This window comes from Coregonus lavaretus (genome assembly GCF_964263955.1).
Source record: "Coregonus lavaretus genome assembly, contig: HAP1_SCAFFOLD_296, whole genome shotgun sequence".
Classification (NCBI taxonomy): Eukaryota; Metazoa; Chordata; class Actinopteri; order Salmoniformes; family Salmonidae; genus Coregonus; species Coregonus lavaretus.
Window position 1 is genome coordinate 266520 of NW_028156611.1, and position 22094 is coordinate 288613.

At 42.9% G+C, this 22094-nt stretch overlaps 1 protein-coding gene across 1 annotated transcript; it reads right to left on the bottom strand.

Annotated features, from left to right (window-relative positions):
* Positions 1 to 1155: 1155 nt before the first annotated feature.
* On the bottom strand, positions 1156 to 13858 carry il17ra1a (interleukin 17 receptor A1a). Its single transcript, XM_084200173.1, has 14 exons — positions 13304 to 13858; positions 12638 to 12662; positions 12235 to 12381; positions 11420 to 11541; positions 11203 to 11329; positions 10946 to 10993; positions 10225 to 10379; positions 7874 to 7948; positions 7547 to 7613; positions 7314 to 7457; positions 6404 to 6645; positions 5619 to 5948; positions 4168 to 4798; positions 1156 to 2142 (listed from the first exon to the last, which is right to left on the bottom strand). The coding sequence occupies exons 1-14, from the start codon at positions 13400 to 13402 to the stop codon at positions 1427 to 1429; spliced, it is 2928 nt and encodes a 975-aa protein (XP_084056299.1). The 5' UTR covers positions 13403 to 13858; the 3' UTR covers positions 1156 to 1426.
* Positions 13859 to 22094: the final 8236 nt, after the last annotated feature.

A 22094-nucleotide genomic window follows, 5' to 3' on the forward strand; every position in this document is an offset into this window, starting at 1 on the left:
ACAGATACTATGTTCCCAGCATGAACGTTTCCTATGTCTTGTTGAACCCATTAAATGGGATTTATATTTAACAGATACTATGTTCCCAGCATGAACGTTTCCTATGTCTTGTTGAACCCATTAAATGGGATTTATATTTAACAGATACAATGTTCCCAGCATGAACGTTTCCTATGTCTTGTTGAACCCATTAAACAGGATTTATATTTAACAGATACAATGTTCCCAGCATGAACGTTTCCTATGTCTTGTTGAACCCATTAAATGGGATTTATATTTAACAGATACTATGTTCCCAGCATGAACGTTTCCTATGTCTTGTTGAACCCATTAAATGGGATTTATATTTAACAGATACTATGTTCCCAGCATGAACGTTTCCTATGTCTTGTTGAACCCATTAAATGGGATTTATATTTAACAGATACTATGTTCCCAGCATGAACGTTTCCTATGTCTTGTTGAACCCATTAAATGGGATTTATATTTAACAGATACTATGTTCCCAGCATGAACGTTTCCAATGTCTTGTTGAACCCATTAAATGGGATTTATATTCAACAGATACTATGTTCCCAGCATGAACGTTTCCAATGTCTTGTTGAACCCATTAAATGGGATTTATATTTAACAGATACTATGTTCCCAGCATGAACGTTTCCAATGTCTTGTTGAACCCATTAAATGGGATTTATATTCAACAGATACTATGTTCCCAGCATGAACGTTTCCAATGTCTTGTTGAACCCATTAAATGGGATTTATATTTAACAGATACTATGTTCCCAGCATGAACGTCTCTTATGTCTTGTTGAACCCATTAAATGGGATTTATATTTAACAGATACTATGTTCCCAGCATGAACGTTTCCTGTCTTGTTGAACCCATTAAATGGGATTTATTTTTAACAGATACTATGTTCCCAGCATGAACGTTTCCTATGTCTCTCTGAGTCCCAAATGGCACCCTATTCCCTACATAGTGCACTACTTTTGACTGGGGCTCTGGTTAAAAGTAGTGCACTATGTAGGGAATAGGGGTGCCATTTGGGACGAACCCTTGATTCCCAAATCGTTTACAGGAAAACAGAAACTGGTTATTGTCTACAGAAAGCAAATTCTATGTGTAAAAAATTGCACATTGTATATCTGAAATATGGACATGATCAGTTTTATTGTCCTGTACAACCTGATATAAGAAAGTGATATCAGAACTAAATCTATGGATTATGCTGTACAAACCCATTGCCTGATTCATTGATTCAAGGTCGCGCGTCATTTTTCAAAACAGGAAAGCAGAACAACTGTATAGACAATAATGTCGTAACAATCTGAAAGAACTAAAGTGTTTATGATCCAGAGCGTCTGATTAACACCAGTTTTTCTAGAACGTTCCCTCTGCATTTTATTGCAGAACCCAGAGTATCTACTGGTTCAGGTAGAGGTCCTGTTGTAACCTGGCCAGTGCCGCCAGTAGGTTCTCGCTGGCCCCTCCTACAGGGGAGTCTACAGGAGAGTCCTGCTGGAAGGAACTCCTGGAGATGTATCCCTGGTCTGACCCACTGATGGGTCTCTTCTCCTGGGCAGCGGGGTTCATCACCTCCCCACCCTCCTCCATCTCTGGCAGGGGAGGGAGGTACTGAATCGGACTATCCGTCGGTACAGGTGGGGTAACCTGGATGGAGCTGAAGGACAGCTGTGATTGGCCCATCTTGACAGGAAGTGATAGGTCCATCTCTACAGGCTGCTGTGATTGGTAGCCATTCTCTGTGGACACAGAGGTGGTTTCTGGGATAGCGCCGAGGCCACAGAGTGACAGCTGGAGAGACATCAGTTGTTCCAGGGTGTCAGCAGAGGGTTGACAAGATGAAGGACTGTATGACTCCTCCTCTTCCTCGCTCTCTAGAGGGCAGCGGTCTGCTGTTCCCGACCTCTCCTGTAGGCGGAGACAGTTCTCTCTGGCCAGGGGTGGCTCACTCAGAAGAAGATCTGACAACCCACAGGGTTGACTGTCCAGGGCATGGGGGTACAGATCAGAGATAAGTACCCCGGGTGGGGCCTCAACGACTGGGTATGATGGGTAGACCTGGTGGCTGTCAGAGCTGACCCTTGGAAGAACCTCCAGCACAGACGTCCCATCACCTGGAAGAAGAATACTTTATTCATCCATACTAGACAGAAAGGTTTTCTGCTGTACCCAACCCCTAGCCTGGGCTGTTTGTGCTATCATTCCACTCCTTTCAGGCTACCCAACCCCTAGCCTGGGCACCAGTCTGTTTGTGCTATCATTCCACTCCTGTCAGGCTACCCAACCCCTAGCCTGGGCACCAGTCTGTTTGTGCTATCATTCCACTCCTTTCAGGCTACCCAACCCCTAGCCTGGGCTGTTTGTGCTATCATTCCACTCCTTTCAGGCTACCCAACCCCTAGCCTGGGCACCAGTCTGTTTGTGCTATCATTCCACTCCTTTCAGGCTACCCAACCCCTAGCCTGGGCTGTTTGTGCTATCATTCCACTCCTTTCAGGCTACCCAACCCCTAGCCTGGGCACCAGTCTGTTTGTGCTATCATTCCACTCCTTCAGGCTACCCAAACCCTAGCCTGGGCACCAGTCTGTTTGTGCTATCATTCCACTCCTTTCAGAATACCCAACCCCTAGCCTGGGCACCAGTCTGTTTGTGCTATCATTCCACTCCTTTCAGGCTACCCAACCCCTAGCCTGGGCATCAGTCTGTTTGTGCTATCATTCCACTCCTTTCAGGCTACCCAACCCCTAGCCTGGGCTGTTTGTGCTATCATTCCACTCCTGTCAGGCTACCCAACCCCTAGCCTGGGCTGTTTGTGCTATCATTCCACTCCTTTCAGGCTACCCAACCCCTAGCCTGGGCTGTTTGTGCTATCATTCCACTCCTGTCAGGCTACCCAACCCCTAGCCTGGGCTGTTTGTGCTATCATTCCACTCCTTTCAGGCTACCCAACCCCTAGCCTAGGCACCAGTCTGTTTGTGCTATCATTCCACTCCTTCAGGCTACCCAACCCCTAGCCTGGGCACCAGTCTGTTTGTGCTATCATTCCACTCCTTTCAGGATACCCAACCCCTAGCCTGGGCTGTTTGTGCTATCATTCCACTCCTTTCAGGCTACCCAACCCCTAGCCTGGGCACCAGTCTGTTTGTGCTATCATTCCACTCCTTTCAGGCTACCCAACCCCTAGCCTGGGCTGTTTGTGCTATCATTCCACTCCTTTCAGGCTACCCAACCCCTAGCCTGGGCACCAGTCTGTTTGTGCTATCATTCCACTCCTTTCAGGCTACCCAACCCCTAGCCTGGGCTGTTTGTGCTATCATTCCACTCCTTTCAGGCTACCCAACCCCTAGCCTGGGCACCAGTCTGTTTGTGCTATCATTCCACTCCTTTCAGGCTACCCAATCCCTAGCCTGGGCACCAGTCTGTTTGTGCTATCATTCCACTCCTTTCAGGCTACCCAACCCCTAGCCTGGGCACCAGTCTGTTTGTGCTATCATTCCACTCCTTCAGGCTACCCAACCCCTAGCCTGGGCACCAGTCGGTTTGTGCTATCATTCCACTCCTTCAGGCTACCCAACCCCTAGCCTGGGCACCAGTCGGTTTGTGCTATCATTCCACTCCTTTCAGGCTACCCAACCCCTAGCCTGGGCACCAGTCGGTTTGTGCTATCATTCCACTCCTTCAGGCTACCCAACCCCTAGCCTGGGCACCAGTCGGTTTGTGCTATCATTCCACTCCTTTCAGGCTACCCAACCCCTAGCCTGGGCACCAGTCGGTTTGTGCTATCATTCCACTCCTTTCAGGCTACCCAACCCCTAGCCTGGGCTGTTTGTGCTATCATTCCACTCCTTTCAGGCTACCCAACCCCTAGCCTGGGCTGTTTGTGCCATCATTCCACTCCTTTCAGGCTACCCAACCCCTAGCCTGGGCTGTTTGTGCTATCATTCCACTCCTGTCAGGCTACCCAACCCCTAGCCTGGGCTGTTTGTGCTATCATTCCACTCCTGTCAGGCTACCCAACCCCTAACCTGGGCTGTTTGTGCTATCATTCCACTCCTGTCAGGCTACCCAACCCCTAGCCTGGGCTGTTTGTGCTATCATTCCACTCCTTTCAGGCTACCCAACCCCTCTGATAACCTTACCTTCCACTTTCACTTCAGGAGTCAAGACCTGGACTCCCTGGCTGTTTTCATTGATCTCTACATCATAGCTGGAGATTGGAGGCCCCTTCCTGTATTCTGGAACACACTGTAGAACAGGAGGCCCCTTCCTGTATTCTGGAACAAACTCTAGAACAGGAGGCCCCTTCCTGTACTCTGGAACAAACTCTAGAACAGGAGGCTCCTTCCTGTATTCTGGAACAAACTCTAGAACAGGAGGCCCCTTCCTGTGTTCTGGAACAAACTCTAGAACAGGAGGCCCCTTCCTGTATTCTGGAACAAACTCTAGAACAGGAGGCCCCTTCCTGTATTCTGGAACAAACTCTAGAACAGGAGGCCCCTTCCTGTATTCTGGAACAAACTCTAGAACAGGAGGCCCCTTCCTGTATTCTGGAACAAACTCTAGAACAGGAGCGACCGGCTGTTCCAGTAGAGCATCATACTCTGTTACTGCGACCACTTCCTCCTCTGCGTTGATGTCAACACACTCCTGTTCAAACCAGTCCGGGTTCTCTAGCTGGAACACCTGGAAGGCTTCGATGGCGTCACGCAGATCCCTCCCCGACGGACATTTGAAGTACTCTTCCACTCCGATCCCCTCGATGTGGCTGACCTGATTGAATGAATTAATTCATTTTATTTGACACGTTTAAAATATACTGAACAAAAACATAAAACGCAACATGGAACAATTTCAAAGATTTTACTGAATTACAGTTCATATAAGGAAATCAGTCAATTGAAATAAATGCATTAGGCCCTAATCTATGGATTTCACATGACTGGGCAGGGGCGCAGCCGTGGGTGGGCCTTGGAGGGCATAGGCCCACCCACTGGGGAGCCAGGCCCAGCCAATCAGAATGAGTTCTCCCCCCCAAAAGGGCTTTATTACAGACAGAAATACTCCTCAGCACATTTTAGAGTGGCCTTTTATTGTCCCCAGCACAAGGTGCACCTGTGTAATGATCACGCTGTTTAATCAGCTTCTTGATATGCCACACCTGTCAGGTGGATGGATTATCTTGGCAAAGGAGAAATGCTCACTAACAGGGATCTAAACAAATTTGTGCACAACATTTGAGAAAAATAATAAGCTTTTTGTGCGTATGCACCTTATTTCCATTCTGGCCCTCTCTATTACCTTTGGCCACAACTACAGAAAGCTAGGACCAGACTGGATGTACCTGTCCCATACGCCAGGGTACAACACAACTACAGAAAGCTAGGACCAGACTGGCCGTACCTGTCCCATACGCCAGGGTACAACACAACTACAGAAAGCTAGGACCAGACTGTCTGTACTTGTCCCAAACGCCAGGGTACAACGCAACAACAGAAAGCTAGGACCAGACTGTCTGTACCTGTCCCAAACGCCAGGGTACAACGCAACAGACCAGACAGGAAGCATAGGGAGATCCCATCAACAAACTGACCTGTCCTGGTGCGTACTTCTCCTTATCCAGGATCCTGAAGCAGAGCTCCTCAAAGTGCTTCATCAGCTTGTACTTCACAGCGATGTCGAAGACAGACGGCACGTCGCGCTCGCTGCCCACATCGTCAAAGTAGGCCACCATGTACTTCCCCAGGGCGGCGGCCTGCTGCATGTCGGGCAGGAAGAGGTTGAGGGCCGGGGTCAGCATGTCGTCAATGGGCGACCGGAGGTCCTCTCTTAACGTCACACGACTCTGGCCGCACATCGCCCTCCACTTGGCCTGAACACCACGAGAACAGAGGACCAGGATCTTGTCTGATGATTTGTTGACCTGTAGGAGAGGAGAGGAGAGGAGAGGAGAGAGGGGGAGGAGAGGAGAGGAGAGGAGAGAGGGGGAGGAGAGGAGAGGGGGAGGAGAGGAGGGGGGAGAGGGGGAGGAGAGAGGGAGAGGAGAGGAGGGAGGAGAGGAGAGGAGAGGAGAGGAGAGGAGCAGATTTGTCAATCTGTCTATCTGTGGAGACAGATTTATTTTCTGTCTTGTTCAAGTGCCTTACTAAAGGGAACAACGGTGCAGGGTCTGAAACCAACAACCCTCAGATTGTCAGTTTGTCTCCCACTTTTACTCCCCATCTGTCTAGTCCTCTTCCCTACTGGACCTGTATTCATAAAGTGTTTCAGAGCAGGACTGCTGAGCTAGGAGCAGTTTAGCCTTTTCGATAATACTGAAGGATATCACATGAACAAGGGACACTGGACCCTAGATCAGCACTCCTGCCGTCTACCCACCTGTTGCCTCTGCCACTCCAGCCAGGGTAGTCGCCCCACAGTGCCCAGCCAGGCTGTGTCTAGAAGGTCCAACACCACCTCTGTTCCACACTTGGCCTGCAGGAAGGCACAGAGCTTCAGGACTATCTTCCTGTAGAGAGGGTGGTCCTGAGAGTAGATCACCAACACCCTGGGAGGAACCCTGGGAGGATGAGGAGTCTGGGCCTCTGGCTCTACAGCTGGGGGAGAGGGGCCTGGTGGGACTGAAGGAGAGGGGGGGAGGGATAGAAGGAGAGACACAGAGAGAGAGAGAGAGAGAGAGAGCGAGAGAGAGGGAGAGAGAGAAGGAGTGGAGAGAGAGAGGGAGAGAGAGAGAGAGAGAGAGAGGGAGAGAGAGAGAGAGAGAGAGAGAGAGAGAGATAAAGATAAAGAAGACCAATAATAGCATCAACTAGAAAGATGAAGCTATGAACAGGAAGTCAGATGTTGTACCGGTTGAAATTTAAATCCATTTGTAGATCTTTTACATTGTTTCCATGTCTGTCAATGGCCTGATACTCAATTCATTCCACGATTCTAATTCACAACTCATTGATTTGATTTGATCCGTCTGCTCATTTATGCGCCTCTATTTCACGGACCATTTACACCCAAATTTCATCCTAATTTCTTAACCATCATATTCTGCTAATGTCTTAATTCATGTCATGCATTTGGTTATGGCTACATGACTATGCAGTAATGAAGCATATTATATTAATGCCTGCATTTCCGAAGAGTTAAAGTAAGTCAAATAGAGACTTGTCAAATAATAATTTGTTTGTCACTAAGGAGCACTGAATAACCAATTTCCAATATATTTTGACTAATTAACTGAAGAGATAAGTGAGAAATGTTAACTGAGTGATAACGGTGTCTCTCCTCAACCAACCTTTCTTTCTCCGTCTCCGTAGTTGATAGACAACCCAACAGACCACTCCGCCGACCACCACCACCACCACCACCGCCGCCGCCGCTACGACAGTGTAGGTTTTAGGAGAGGAAGAGTCTTCAGTTAACACCGTTGGAGCGGTCCCTGGAATCACACCAACCGTTTTGTTAGCGGAGAAGATTAAATAGATCTTCTTTTACCATGTAATAAATAGACTTTGTTTATGAACCTACCACATATGTTGAACGTTTTCCTTCTACGTACGCAGTCGTTGCTGCAACGGCTAAAAAACGGCTGGATCTGGAGGACACATGAGGCTACATTGAAACAGTTGTTGTTTTCTTCAGGAACAGTTCCACTATCAGGAAGTCTACATCATAAACCTCCGCTTGGAAAGTCTAGCTAGCTGAACATCGCCGGCAATTCGACGGAACGAGGAAGTTGTGAATTTCTGAGGAGGACTTACCTCCACATCAAAACGGCAACAGGTCTGGGGCCATTTTATCCAGGTCAAAAAGGTTACATTCAGCAATGTTTGGTTGGTCTGAAGGAAGACTTACCTCCACATCAAAACGGCAACAGGTCTGGGGCCATTTCTCCAGGTCAAACGCTACATTCAGCAATGTTTGGTTGGTCTGAAGAAAAACAGAAGATGTGAACTCACTCATCTTTCTTCTTGATCTCTCCATCATAGACGTACATACAGAGCATACCGAAAGTATTCAGACCCCTTCCCTTTAAGTATTCAGACCCCTTCCCTTTAAGTATTCAGACCCCTTCCCTTTAAGTATTCAGACCCCTTCCCTTTAAGTATTCAGACCCCTTCCCTTTAAGTATTCAGACCCCTTCCCTTTAAGTATTCAGACCCCTTCCCTTTAAGTATTCAGACCCCTTCCCTTTATTCCACGTGTTGTTACGTTACAGCCTTATCAAATCCTCATCAATCTACACACAATACCCCATAACCACATTTTTTACATTTTAGTCATTTAGCAGACCATCTTATCCAGAGCGACTTACAGTTAGTGAGTGCATACATTGTCATACTGGTCCCCCCGTGGGGAAACGAACCCACAACCCTGGCGTTGCAAATGCCATGCTCTACCAACTGAGCTACACGGGACCATTGACAAAGCGAAAACAGGGTTTTAGACATTTTTTCAAAATTATTACAAATAAAAAACAGAAATACTTTATTTACATAAGTGTTCAGACCCTTTGCTATGAGATTCGAAATTGAGCTCAGGTGCATCCTGTTTCCATTGATCATTCTTGAGATGTTTCTGCAACTTGATTGGAGTCCACCTGTGGTAAATTCAATTGATTGGACATATATTTGGAAAGGCACACACCTGTCTATATAAGATCCCACAGTTGACAGTGCATGTCAGAGCAGAAACCAAGCCATGAGATCGAAGGAATTGTCCGTAGAGCTCCGAAACAGGATTGTGTCGAGGCACAGATCTGGGGAAGGGTACCAAAACATTTATGCAGCATTGAAGGTCCCCAAGAACACAGTGGCCTCCATCGTTCTTAAATGGAAGAAGTTTGGAACCACCAAGACTCTTCCTAGAGCTGGCCGCCCGGCCAAACTGAGCAATCGGGGGAGAAGGGCCTTGGTCAGGGAGATGACCAAGAACCCGATGGTCACTCTGACAGAGCTCCAGAGTTCCTCTGTGGAGATGGGAGAACCTTCCAGAAGGACAACCATCTCTGCAGCACTCTACAAATTAGGCCTTTATGGTAGAGTGGCCAGACGGAAGCCACTCCTCAGTAAAAGGCACATGACAGCTCGCTTGGAGTTTGCCCAAAAGGCCCCTAAAGACTCTCAGACCAGGAGAAACAAGATTCTCTGGTCTGATGAAACCAAGATTGAACTCTTTGGCCTGAATGCCAAGCGTCACGTCTGGAGGAAACCTGGCACCATCCCTACGGTGAAGCATGGTGGTGGCAGCATCATGCTGTGGGGATGTTTTTCACTGGCAGGGACTGGGAGACTAGTCAGGATCGAAGCAAAGATGAACGGAGCAAAATACAGAGATCCTTGATGAAAACCTGCTCCAGAGCACTCAGGACCTCAGACTGGGGTGAAGGTTCACCTTCCAACAGGACAATGACCCTAAGCACACAGCCAAGCTTTGGGACAAGTCTCTGAATGTCCTTGAGTGGCCCAGCCAGAGCACAGACTTGAAACACCACTGGATAGACTGTGCAGCGACGTTCCCCATCCAACCTGATAGAGCTTGAGAGGATCTGCAGAGAAGAATGGGAGAAGCTCCCCAAATACAGGTGTGCCAAGCTTGTAGCGTCATACCCACGAAGACTTGAGGCTGTAATCGCTGTCAAAGGTGCTTCAACAAAGTACTGAGTAAAGGGTCTGAATACTTACGTAAACGTGATATTTCAGTTTTTCTATTTTTCATACATTTGCAAAAATGTCTACAAACCTGTTTTTGCTTTGTCATTGTGGGGGGTATTGTGTGTAGATTGATGAGGGGGAAAGATTAAAATCTGGGGAAGAACCACAGCGATGAAGTGTGACACAGGATGTGCAGTGTCTTGCTTTGCAAATCTAAAATGTTCTAGGTCAAACCATTGGAAGGGAAACAACACGTCTTCAGTACCAATGTCTTTGACGTCATGTAGCTAGCTACAGACACAATTCTACTGACGATACACTTCTTTAAGCAGAGAGAAGGGTGTAAAAAACCCTAACACTTAGAGTAGGGCTCCATATTCCCTATATAGTGCACTTATTTTGACACTTCTTTTGACCAGAACCCTATAAGCTATCACTTGATAGGGAGTAGGGTGTCATTTGGGACGCGTCCTTAGTTAAAGGGCACCTGCATATCAGACCTACCGACTTCATAATACATTCATAAGCCATCCATAACCTTAATAACCATACCATGTCTGTGTCCTGCCAGTGTCTGTCATTGGAGCACTGCAGCGAGACTCTGTAGTTCTGTGAGCGCTGGTCTGTACTGAACCCGACAGTGAGCACGGCTCTGCCTTGTGGTCCGGTGGACCGCTCCAACGTAGCATTGGGCCTCCACAGACTCCCTTTATACAAAAAACAAAAGGAAACAATGTCGGAACCGAGTACCAGCACCTCAACTCCTCCTCCTCCTTCCTCCTCTGCTCCCATCCTCCCTTCTATTACTTGACTTCATCCACCTCTTACTGTGGAGCTCCTGGCCCTAGATATGAACAGTACCGACGCCCAAAATGAGTCCCGGCACCTATCTCAGCCCAAGTCAAGCACTGGTCATAATACAATATGTGTGTTATACCTGTATGACTTGATTTGAATATATTTATTTAACTAAATGCTAATTAATTAATAACAACCAACTGGTCTCTTGGACGTCACAACACTGACTACTCACCACTTAATATAATATGATAGTAATGTGATTGGTCACTCACCACTTCATATAACATGATAGTAATGTGATTGGTCACTCACCACTTCATATAACATGATAGTAATGTGATTGGTCACTCACCACTTCATATAACATGATAGTAATGTGATTGGTCACTCACCACTTCATATAACATGATAGTAATGTGATTGGTCACTCACCACTTCATATAACACAATAGTAATGTGATTGGTCACTCACCACTGTCCAGACACACCTTACTCCTCTGTATCTTGGGCTGTTTACAATCTAAGGTGAAATGACATCTATCACCTCACTGTATATGGTTGAATTGAATTATGAACTAAACGTTCTAACAAGTATGTTTCAGGTATTGAATGCAAAGCTGCTGATGCCAATCCAATGTGCAGTAGGAATAGATAGCGGAGTACTGTACAAAGTATCTACACTTATCCAACCTGTGTTTTACTAATCTCACCTAAATGTATCGTTCTCACCTGGGACAGTGACGGTTTTATTGATGTTATAACCAGAGTACTTCAGGTTTGGTTTGGGGAGGTTGGAGACTGAGACAACGTACGACAGGCCGGGTTCAACCACCACTCGATCCAGGGAGAAAGACCACTGAGAGAAAATAGATATTCTGTTTACTTGGGAGTGTCATGTAAGAATGGATATTTATCATTAAATTGATCACTTGTAACGAAGGCCTACCTTTTCATATGCTGGATTACGCATGGGTATCTTATCGAGGAATTCGTATCGAACACACAGATACTGGTTTGTGGCCATCATCAGAACATGAAGCTCTGTTCCTTTCAGGGAACTAATACTTCCTGATGAGGAGAAGAAGAAGAACAAGAACAAGAAGAAGAAGAAGAACAAAAAGAAGAAGAACAAAAAGAAAACAAGAAGAAGAAGAACAAAAAGAAAACAAGAAGAAGAAGAACAAGAAGAAGAAGAAGAAGAAGAACAAAAAGAAGAAGAACAAAAAGAAAACAAGAAGAAGAAGAAGAACAAAAAGAACAAAAAGAAAACAAGAAGAAGAAGAACAAGAAGAAGAAGAACAAAAAGAAAACAAGAACAAGAAGAACAAGAAGAAGAAGAACAAAAAGAAAACAAGAAGAAGAAGAACAAGAAGAAGAAGAACAAAAAGAAAACAAGAAGAAGAAGAACAAGAAGAAGAACAAAAAGAAAACAAGAAGAAGAAGAACAAAAAGAAAACAAGAACAAGAAGAACAAGAAGAAGAAGAACAAAAAGAAAACAAGAAGAAGAAGAACAAGAAGAAGAAGAACAAAAAGAAAACAAGAAGAAGAAGAACAAAAAGAAAACAAGAACAAGAAGAAGAAGAAGAAGAAGAAGAAGAAGAAGAAGAAGAAATATCAAAGTTACAAACTGCCAGTATACTTCCAGTGCTCCTCTCCACTTATTCCACATCTAACAAATAGCACCCTATTGCTTAGTGTACTATATAGGGAATAGGGTGGCAAGGTCATGTGACATTTGTGATACTGGCCAGTCAACCCACCGTCATCCGGAGCTTTCCATCGTGCCACTAAAACAGGTACCAGGTGTCCCTCCTCATCTTTTCTGGTGTCCACCTCCACCTCTAGGTTCACTGGACCGTTAGGGGTGTAGCGCCGAGGCTTCAACCACTCTTTATCCAGGCAGTTATCTATAGGGGAGGAGAGAGGGAGAGGAGAGGGAGAGGGAGAGGGAGAGGGAGAGGGAGAGGGAGAGGGAGAGGGAGAGGGAGAGGAGAGGAGAGTTTCATTTTAATTCAATATGTCTACATTGAAAATAAATGTTTTTCAACTATCATGTCCAAAATGAACCGTGATTCCACCTCATTTGAACACATAAGCACACACTGTAAAACACTGTCTGGACCAATATTAAGAGCTCTATGGTACGTTAGAGATAATACTCACTGATGTTGGCTTCGCATCTCAAACCCTGCAAAAAAAAGAGAACCACACACAGACACATGAGCAGAGGAAAACCATAGGACAAGAAACGACAACAACTTATAATGTGTGATTCATTAAATCATGTATTTCTGTTAAAGGCCCAGTGCAGACAAAAACGTGATTTTCCTGTGTTTTATATATATATTTCCACACTATGAGGTTGGAATAATACTGTGGAATTGTGAAAATGATGATAATGCCCTTTTAGTGTAAGAGCTGTTTTAGTGGGATGGAGTTTTGGCCTGCCTGGTGACATCGCAAGGCTGTAAATTGGTCCTTTAATTATTTGTAATGCATTACAAATAAATGTAATTGCTGAGATTAGTGGCATTTTCCTTAATATGACAACTTCAAAGAATGATAGAATTAGTAGTCATCTCTTTTGATAAGATATTTATCTTATTATGATCAAATAAATTAGTAGTTTGTCTTGAGGATAGTTTTGTGTGGGCCATTCCAAAGTCAGTCACCACTTACCTGTTGAGTACAGTTTAGTGTGGGCCATTCCAAAGTCAGTCAACACTTACCTGTTGAGTACAGTTTAGTGTGGGCCATTCCAAAGTCAGTCAACACTTACCTGTTGAGTACAGTTTAGTGTGGGCCATTCCAAAGTCAGTCAACACTTACCTGTTGAGTACAGTTTAGTTTGGGCCATTCCAAAATCCGGAGACTTGATGAGGTAGAGACAAACGCCAACAACAATCCCACCATGAGAAGTAGTTTCATTTTTGTTCAGTCAAAAGCAAGTAGCTTTCCTCCCGCAAATCATTTTCCCAGCTCAAAAAGCAACAACACATGTCCAACTGTTTTAGGGAATCACGACTGTAGCGCACCCATCATGACAGAAACTAAGAAAAACTCTCTCTAATCTGTAAAGGCGCATGTGGTGTTCAACACAGTAGGCTGTACTAAACAGACTATACACAAGACGCCATTCACACGGGGAATCCAGGAAATGTCTACTGACGGTAGCTACACAAAATTTCCCCTGAAGGAAGGTCGGTCCAACGGACAAATGGTTTATTTACTGGAACTTCCTGGTAGTTATGCAAATGTCAAGAACACCTGACCGACTGGAAATATTGGTTTTCTCCTTCCTCTTTGTGTGTGTCACATGCGTGGGAGGGTGCGCTGCTTTCAAGAAGCAGATAATGATTTCCCAAATGGCACCCTATTTCCTGTGTAGTGCACTACTTTTAACCAGATAGGGATCGGGCCATAAGTAGTGCACTATGTAGGGAATAGGGTGCCATTTGGGAATAAATCATACAGTAGACGTGTATTATAGTCTTCGCATATTTGTATTTCCAGTTAGGCATGCTTCACTCCAAGTTATCGTGTTTGTATTTCCAGTTAGGCATGCTTCACTCCAAGTTATCATATTTGTATTTCCAGTTAGGCATGCTTCACTCCAAGTTATCATATTTGTATTTCCAGTTAGGCATGCTTCACTCCAAGTTATCATATTTGTATTTCCAGTTAGGCATGCTTCACTCCAAGTTATCATATTATTTGTATTTCCAGTTAGGCATGCTTCACTCCAAGTTATCATATTTGTATTTCCAGTTAGGCATGCTTCACGCCAAGTTATCATATTTGTATTTCCAGTTAGGCATGCTTCACGCCAAGTTATCATATTTGTATTTCCAGTTAGGCATGCTTCACTCCAAGTTATCGTATTTGTATTTCCAGTTAGGCATGCTTCACTCCAAGTTATCATATTTGTATTTCCAGTTAGGCATGCTTCACTCCAAGTTATCATATTTGTATTTCCAGTTAGGCATGCTTCACTCCAAGTTATCATATTTGTATTTCCAGTTAGGCATGCTTCACTACAAGTTATCGTATTTGTATTTCCAGTTAGGCATGCTTCACTCCAAGTTATCATATTTGTATTTCCAGTTAGGCATGCTTCACTCCAAGTTATCATATTTGTATTTCCAGTTAGGCATGCTTCACGCCAAGTTATCATATTTGTATTTCCAGTTAGGCATGCTTCACTACAAGTTATCATATTTGTATTTCCAGTTGGGCATGCTTCACGCCAAGTTATCATATTTGTATTTCCAGTTAGGCATGCTTCACTACAAGTTATCATATTTGTATTTCCAGTTGGGCATGCTTCACTCCAAGTTATCATATTTGTATTTCCAGTTGGGCATGCTTCACGCCAAGTTATCATATTTGTATTTCCAGTTAGGCATGCTTCACGCCAAGTTATCATATTTGTATTTCCAGTTAGGCATGCTTCACTACAAGTTATCATATTTGTATTTCCAGTTAGGCATGCTTCACTACAAGTTATCATATTTGTATTTCCAGTTGGGCATGCTTCACTCCAAGTTATCATATTTGTATTTCCAGTTGGGCATGCTTCACGCCAAGTTATCATATTTGTATTTCCAGTTAGGCATGCTTCACGCCAAGTTGTCTTCAACATTTATTTAGCTTTATATGCTACAAACAATCATTTGTAGTCTACACTCTTAGAAAAAAAAGGGGGTTCATTAGAGTTCTATAGAATCTTTTAGGGTTCCATGTATACTTATGAAATGCACGTTGTGTGACGCGTACTGATTATACGAAGAGGCAGGACGAAGACGCAGGAATTAACAAGGGCAAGGTTTACTTAACAATGAGCAAGCGCAATAACAACGACAGGGTAAACGACACGACGCATTAACAATCACGCACAATATCGCCTAGAACAGTCCGGGGCTAAATAAGGGTGGTGATGAGATGATGAGGTGCAGGTGCGCTGGGAGGTGTTTAGGGTGCGTTGGGTTTCCATTCCGGTGTTGCCGAGGTGATAAGCTCAGACCGGTGGCTCAGTAGACCGGCGAATCAGAGCGCCGGAGGGGTGCAACGGGAGGAGACGTCACACATTGTTATATTTAGTAACACGTTTACTTTCCCTTCGACTCCAACCCCATTGGATGCATAGAACGGATGTGGGTGGAGCAATGTCTAAATAAGGGTGCACATTAAAAACCCTCACAAACGCTCTGATGAAGGCCTCGAGAGCGAAACGTAAGCAGTGAAACTAGCAAGAGCAGTGGGAAGGCTTCTTCTTTTTTCTCAACAGGGGTGCCTCGTATGAAACAAGCAATAAAACCTTTTTTGGTTCTATATAGAACTTATATAATATAGAACTGATATACAACTATGTATAACTACACAACTATGTATAACTATATAACTATATATAACTATATAACTATGTATAACTAGATAACTATATAACTATGTATAACTAGATAACTATATAACTATGTATAACTAGATAACTATATAACTATGTATAACTACACAACTATGTATAACTATATAACTATATATAACTATATAACTATAACTATATAACTATGTATAACTAGATAACTATATAACTATGTATAACTAGATAACTATATAACTATGTATAACTAGATAACTATATAACTATGTATAACTACACAACTATGTATAACTATATAACTATATATAACTATATAACTATATAACTATATAACTATATAACTATGTATAACTAGATAACTATATAACTATGTATAACTAGATAACTATATAACTATGTATAACTAGATAACTATATAACTATGTATAACTAGATAACTAGATGACTATATAACTATGTATAACTAGATAACTATATAACTATGTATAACTAGATAACTATATAACTATGTATAACTATATAACTATATAACTATGTATAACTATATAACTATATAACTATGTATAACTAGATAACTATATATAACTATGTATAACTAGATAACTATATATAACTATGTATAACTAGATAACTAGATAACTATATAACTATATAACTATGTATAACTAGATAACTATATAACTATGTATAACTAGATAACTATATAACTATGTATAACTAGATAACTATATAACTATGTATAACTAGATAACTATATATAACTATGTATAACTATATAACTATATAACTATATAACTATATAACTATGTATAACTAGATAACTATATAACTATGTATAACTAGATTACTATATATAACTATATATAACTATATAACTACCGTTGATGTCGGAAGTTTACATACACCTTAGCCAAATACATTTAAACTCAGTTTTTCACAATTCCTGACATTTAATCCTAGTAAAGATTCCCTGTTTTAGGTCAGTTAGGATCACCACTTTATTTTAAGAATGTGAAATGTCAGAATAATAGTAGAGAGAATGATTTATTTCAGCTTTTATTTCTTTCATCACATTCCCAGTGGGTCAGAAGTTTACATACACTCAATTAGTATTTGGTAGCATTGCCTTTAAATTGTTTAACTTGGGTCAAACGTTTCGGGTAGCCTTCCACAAGCTTCCCACAATATGTTGGGTGAATTTTGGCCCATTCCTCCTGACAGAGCTGGTGTAACTGAGTCAGGTTTGTAGGCCTCCTTGCTCACACATGCTTTTTCAGTTCTGCCCACAAATGTTCTATAGGATTGAGGTCAGCGCTTTGTGATGGCCACTCCAATACCTTGACTTTGTTGTCCTTAAGCCATTTTGCCACAACTTTGGAAGAATGCTTGGGGTCATTGTCCATTTGGAAGACCCATTTGCGACCAAGCTTTAACTTCCTGACTGATGTCTTGATGTTGCTTCAATATATCCACATCATTTTCCTTCCTCATGATGCCATCTATTTTGTGAAGTGTACCAGTCCCTCCTACAGCAAAGCACCCCCACAGCATGATGCTGCCACCCCCGTGCTTCACGGTTGGGATGGTGTTCTTCGGCTTGCAAGCAACCCCCTTTTTCCTCCAAACATAACGATGGTCATTGTGGCCAAACAGTTCTATTTTTGTTTCATCAGACCAGAGGACATTTCTCCAAAAAGTAAGATCTTTGTCCCCATGTGCAGTTGCAAACTGTAGTCTGGCTTTTTTTATGGCGGTTTTGGAGCAGTGGCTTCTTCCTTGCTGAGCGGCCTTTCAGGTTATGTTGATATAGGACTCGTTTTACTGTGGATATAGATACTTTTGTGCCTGTTTCCTCCAGCATCTTCACAAGGTCCTTTGCTGTTGTTCTGGGATTGATTTGTACTTTTCACACCAAAGTACATTAATCTCTAGGAGACAGAATGTGTCTCCTTCCTGAGTGGTATGACGGCTGTGTGGTCCAATGGTGTTTATACTTACATACTATTGTTTGTACAGATGAACGTGGTACCTTCAGGCGTATGGAAATTGCTCCCAAGGATGAACCAGACTTGTGGAGGTCTACAATATTTTTTCTGAGGTCTTGGCTGATTTCTTTTGATTTTCCCATGATGTCAAGCAAAGAGGCACTGAGTTTGAAGGTAGGCCTTGAAATACATCCACAGGTACACCTCCAATTGACTCAAATGATGTCAAATAGCCTATCAGAAGCTTCTAAAGCCATGGCATCATTTTCTGGAATTTTCCAAGCTGTTTAAAGGCACAGTCCAACTTAGTGTATGTAAACTTCTGACCCACTGGAATTGTGATACAGTGAATTATAAGTGAAATAATCTGTCTGTAAACAATTGTTGGAAAAATTACTTGTGTCATGCACAAAGTAGATGTCCTAACCGACTTGCCAAAACTATAGTTTGTTAACAAGAAATGTGTGGAGTGGTTGAAAAAACGAGTTTTAATGACTCCAACCTGAAGTGTATGTAAACTTCCGACTTCTACTGTATGTATAACTACATTATTTATTCTAAGAGTGTAGGCTTACTGACAGAAGAAGTAGAATGCCTACGAACTGTATATTTGACAGGGTGCATTTTGTTCCATTGACCAGTAGGTGGTAGTGTTCTCCCACGGCCAGAGTACAGAGGCCTAAAATAACCACGTGAGGAGACTTCCTTACTAGTCAGCAAAGAATCTGAACTGAGCCCTGCATAATTCAGTGTCAGTTATTTTCTATTCATTAAATCTCGTTGAAAATTAGTCACGTTAATGCAAAGAGACAGAACAATTACAGAGGTATTGGGTCATAAGGATGCAGTCAGACTTTATACATTTCAATCAAACAGGGTTTATTAAAAACAGACACTTACAAACTAATACAAGAACATGTTTCAGTTTAATAAAATACGCAAAAAAAATGAAGAAAAATATATAGATTCATCAATAATGGCTGTTGATGCCGAAATGCTTTCCACCGTCTCCAGTGAGCTATTTTAATCAAAACTTTGGAAGCTTTCAACTTTCCCGGCTGGAATAATAATTTTTATAAAAATGTTATATAAATGTCCTAAAGCAAAAATACACACAAATAATACTTTATCAGATGAAATTACTTTAGAAAGGGGCACAATACACGGATGTCCTCTCCTCCTTCTGTTTGCACTGGCAATTGAACCGCTCGCAGAAATAATTAGACAGGACCCAAACATAACCGGTATCAGTAATGTTAAACATGAATATCAACTAAACTTATTTGCAGACGATCTCCTGATATACCCAACCAATATTGAAAACTGCTACAAATATTTTCAGAATATTCTAAAACCTTAGAATATAAATATATATTTTTTTAGGGGGTAGATTTTACATTTAAGTCATTTAGCAGACGCTCTTATCCAGAGCGACTTACAGTTAGTGAGTGCATACATTATTTTCTTTATTTTTCATACTGGCCCCCCGTGGTAATCGAACCCACAACCCTGGCGTTGCAAACGCCATGCTCTACCAACTGAGCTACATCCCTGCTGGCCATTCCCTCCCCTACCCTGGAAGACGCTGGGCCAATTGTGCGCCGCCCCATGGGTCTCGCCGGCTACGACAGAGCCTGGATTCGAACCAGGATCTCTAGTGGCACAGCTAGCACTGCGATGCAAATATATATACTGTGCTATGAAAAAGTATTTGCCCCCTTTCTAATTTTCTCTACTTTTGCATATTTGTGATACTGAATGTTATCAGATTTTCAACCAAAACCTAATATTAGATAAAGGGAACATAAGTGAACAAATAACACAACAATTACATATTTATTTCATTTATTTCATAAACAAAGTTATGCAACACCCAATTCCCCTGTGTGAAAAAGTAATTGCCCCCTTACACTCAATAACTGGTTGTGCCACCTTTAGCTGCAATGACTCCAACCAAATGCTTCCTGTAGTTGTTGATCAGTCTCTCACGTCGCTGTGGAGGAATTTTGTCCCACTCTTCCATGCAGAACTGCTCTAACTCAGTGACGTGTGGGTTTTCAAGCATGAACTGCTCGTTTCAAGTCCTGCCACAACATCTCAATTGGGATTAGGTCTGGACTTTGACTAGGCCATTCCAAAACTTCCAATTTGTTGCTTTTTAGCAATTTTCATGTAGACTTGATTGTGTGTTTTGGATCATTGTCTTGCTGCATGACCCAGCTGCGCTTCAGCTTCAGCTCACAGACGGATGGTCTGACATTCTCCTGTAGAATTCTCTGATACAGAGCAGAATTCATGGTTCCTTCTATTAAGGCAAGTCGTCCAGGTCCTGAGGCAGCAAAGCATCCCCAAACCATCACACCACCACCACCATGCTTGACCTTTGGTAGGATGTTCTTACTGTGGAATTCAGTGTTTGGTTTTCACCAGGCATAATGGGACCCATCTCGTCCAAAAAGTTGACTCAAGTTTGCCAAAAAGCACCTGGATGATCATCAAGACTCTTGGAAGAACGTTCTATGGACAGATGATTCAAAAGTATAACTTTTTGGACGACATGGTTCCAGTAATGCCATTATTATAATTTTGTCCATGTTAATTTATGTTGAGGGTGGACTAAAAAATATATAAAATACTTAGGATGCTCAGTAAGTGACAACAACTATATAAAGATAACTTTATCCCATTACTCAACAATATGAAAGCAGACCTAATTAAATGCGCATACTCATCCCCAGAATATTTGTATGTGTCTGTCTAACTGTCATGTCTGTCTGTCTGTCACACTGTCTAACTGTCATGTCTGTCTGTCTGTCACACTGTCTAACTGTCATGTCTGTCTGTCTGTCACACTGTCTAACTGTCATGTCTGTCTGTCACACTGTCTAACTGTCATGTCTGTCTGTCTGTCACACTGTCTAACTGTCATGTCTGTCTGTCTGTCACACTGTCTAACTGTCATGTCTGTCTGTCTGTCACACTGTCTAACTGTCATGTCTGTCTGTCTGTCACACTGTCTAACTGTCATGTCTGTCTGTCTGTCACACTGTCTAACTGTCATGTCTGTCAGTCTGTCACACTGTCTAACTGTCATGTCAGTCTGTCTGTCACACTGTCTAACTGTCATGTCTGTCTGTCTGTCACACTGTCTAACTGTCATGTCTGTCTGTCTGTCACACTGTCTAACTGTCATGTCATGTCAGTCTGTCACACTGTCTAACTGTCATGTCAGTCTGTCTGTCACACTGTCTAACTGTCATGTCAGTCTGTCTGTCACACTGTCTAACTGTCATGTCTGTCAGTCTGTCACACTGTCTAACTGTCATGTCAGTCTGTCTGTCACACTGTCTAACTGTCATGTCTGTCAGTCTGTCACACTGTCTAACTGTCATGTCAGTCAGTCTGTCACACTGTCTAACTGTCATGTCTGTCTGTCTGTCACACTGTCTAACTGTCATGTCTGTCTGTCTGTCACACTGTCTAACTGTCATGTCTGTCTGTCTGTCACACTGTCTAACTGTCATGTCTGTCAGTCTGTCACACTGTCTAACTGTCATGTCTGTCAGTCTGTCACACTGTCTAACTGTCATGTCAGTCTGTCACACTGTCTAACTGTCATGTCTGTCAGTCTGTCACACTGTCTAACTGTCATGTCAGTCAGTCACACTGTCTAACTGTCATGTCAGTCTGTCACACTGTCTAAATGTCATGTCAGTCTGTCACACTGTCTAACTGTCATGTCAGTCTGTCTGTCACACTGTCTAACTGTCATGTCTGTCTGTCTGTCACACTGTCTAACTGTCATGTCAGTCTGTCACACTGTCTAACTGTCATGTCAGTCTGTCTGTCACACTGTCTAACTGTCATGTCAGTCAGTCACACTGTCTAACTGTCATGTCTGTCTGTCTGTCACACTGTCTAACTGTCATGTCAGTCAGTCACACTGTCTAACTGTCATGTCTGTCTGTCTGTCACACTGTCTAACTGTCATGTCAGTCTGTCACACTGTCTAACTGTCATGTCTGTCTGTCTGTCACACTGTCTAACTGTCATGTCAGTCTGTCTGTCACACTGTCTAACTGTCATGTCAGTCAGTCACACTGTCTAACTGTCATGTCTGTCTGTCTGTCACACTGTCTAACTGTCATGTCTGTCAGTCACACTGTCTAACTGTCATGTCTGTCTGTCTGTCACACTGTCTAACTGTCATGTCTGTCTGTCTGTCACACTGTCTAACTGTCATGTCAGTCTGTCA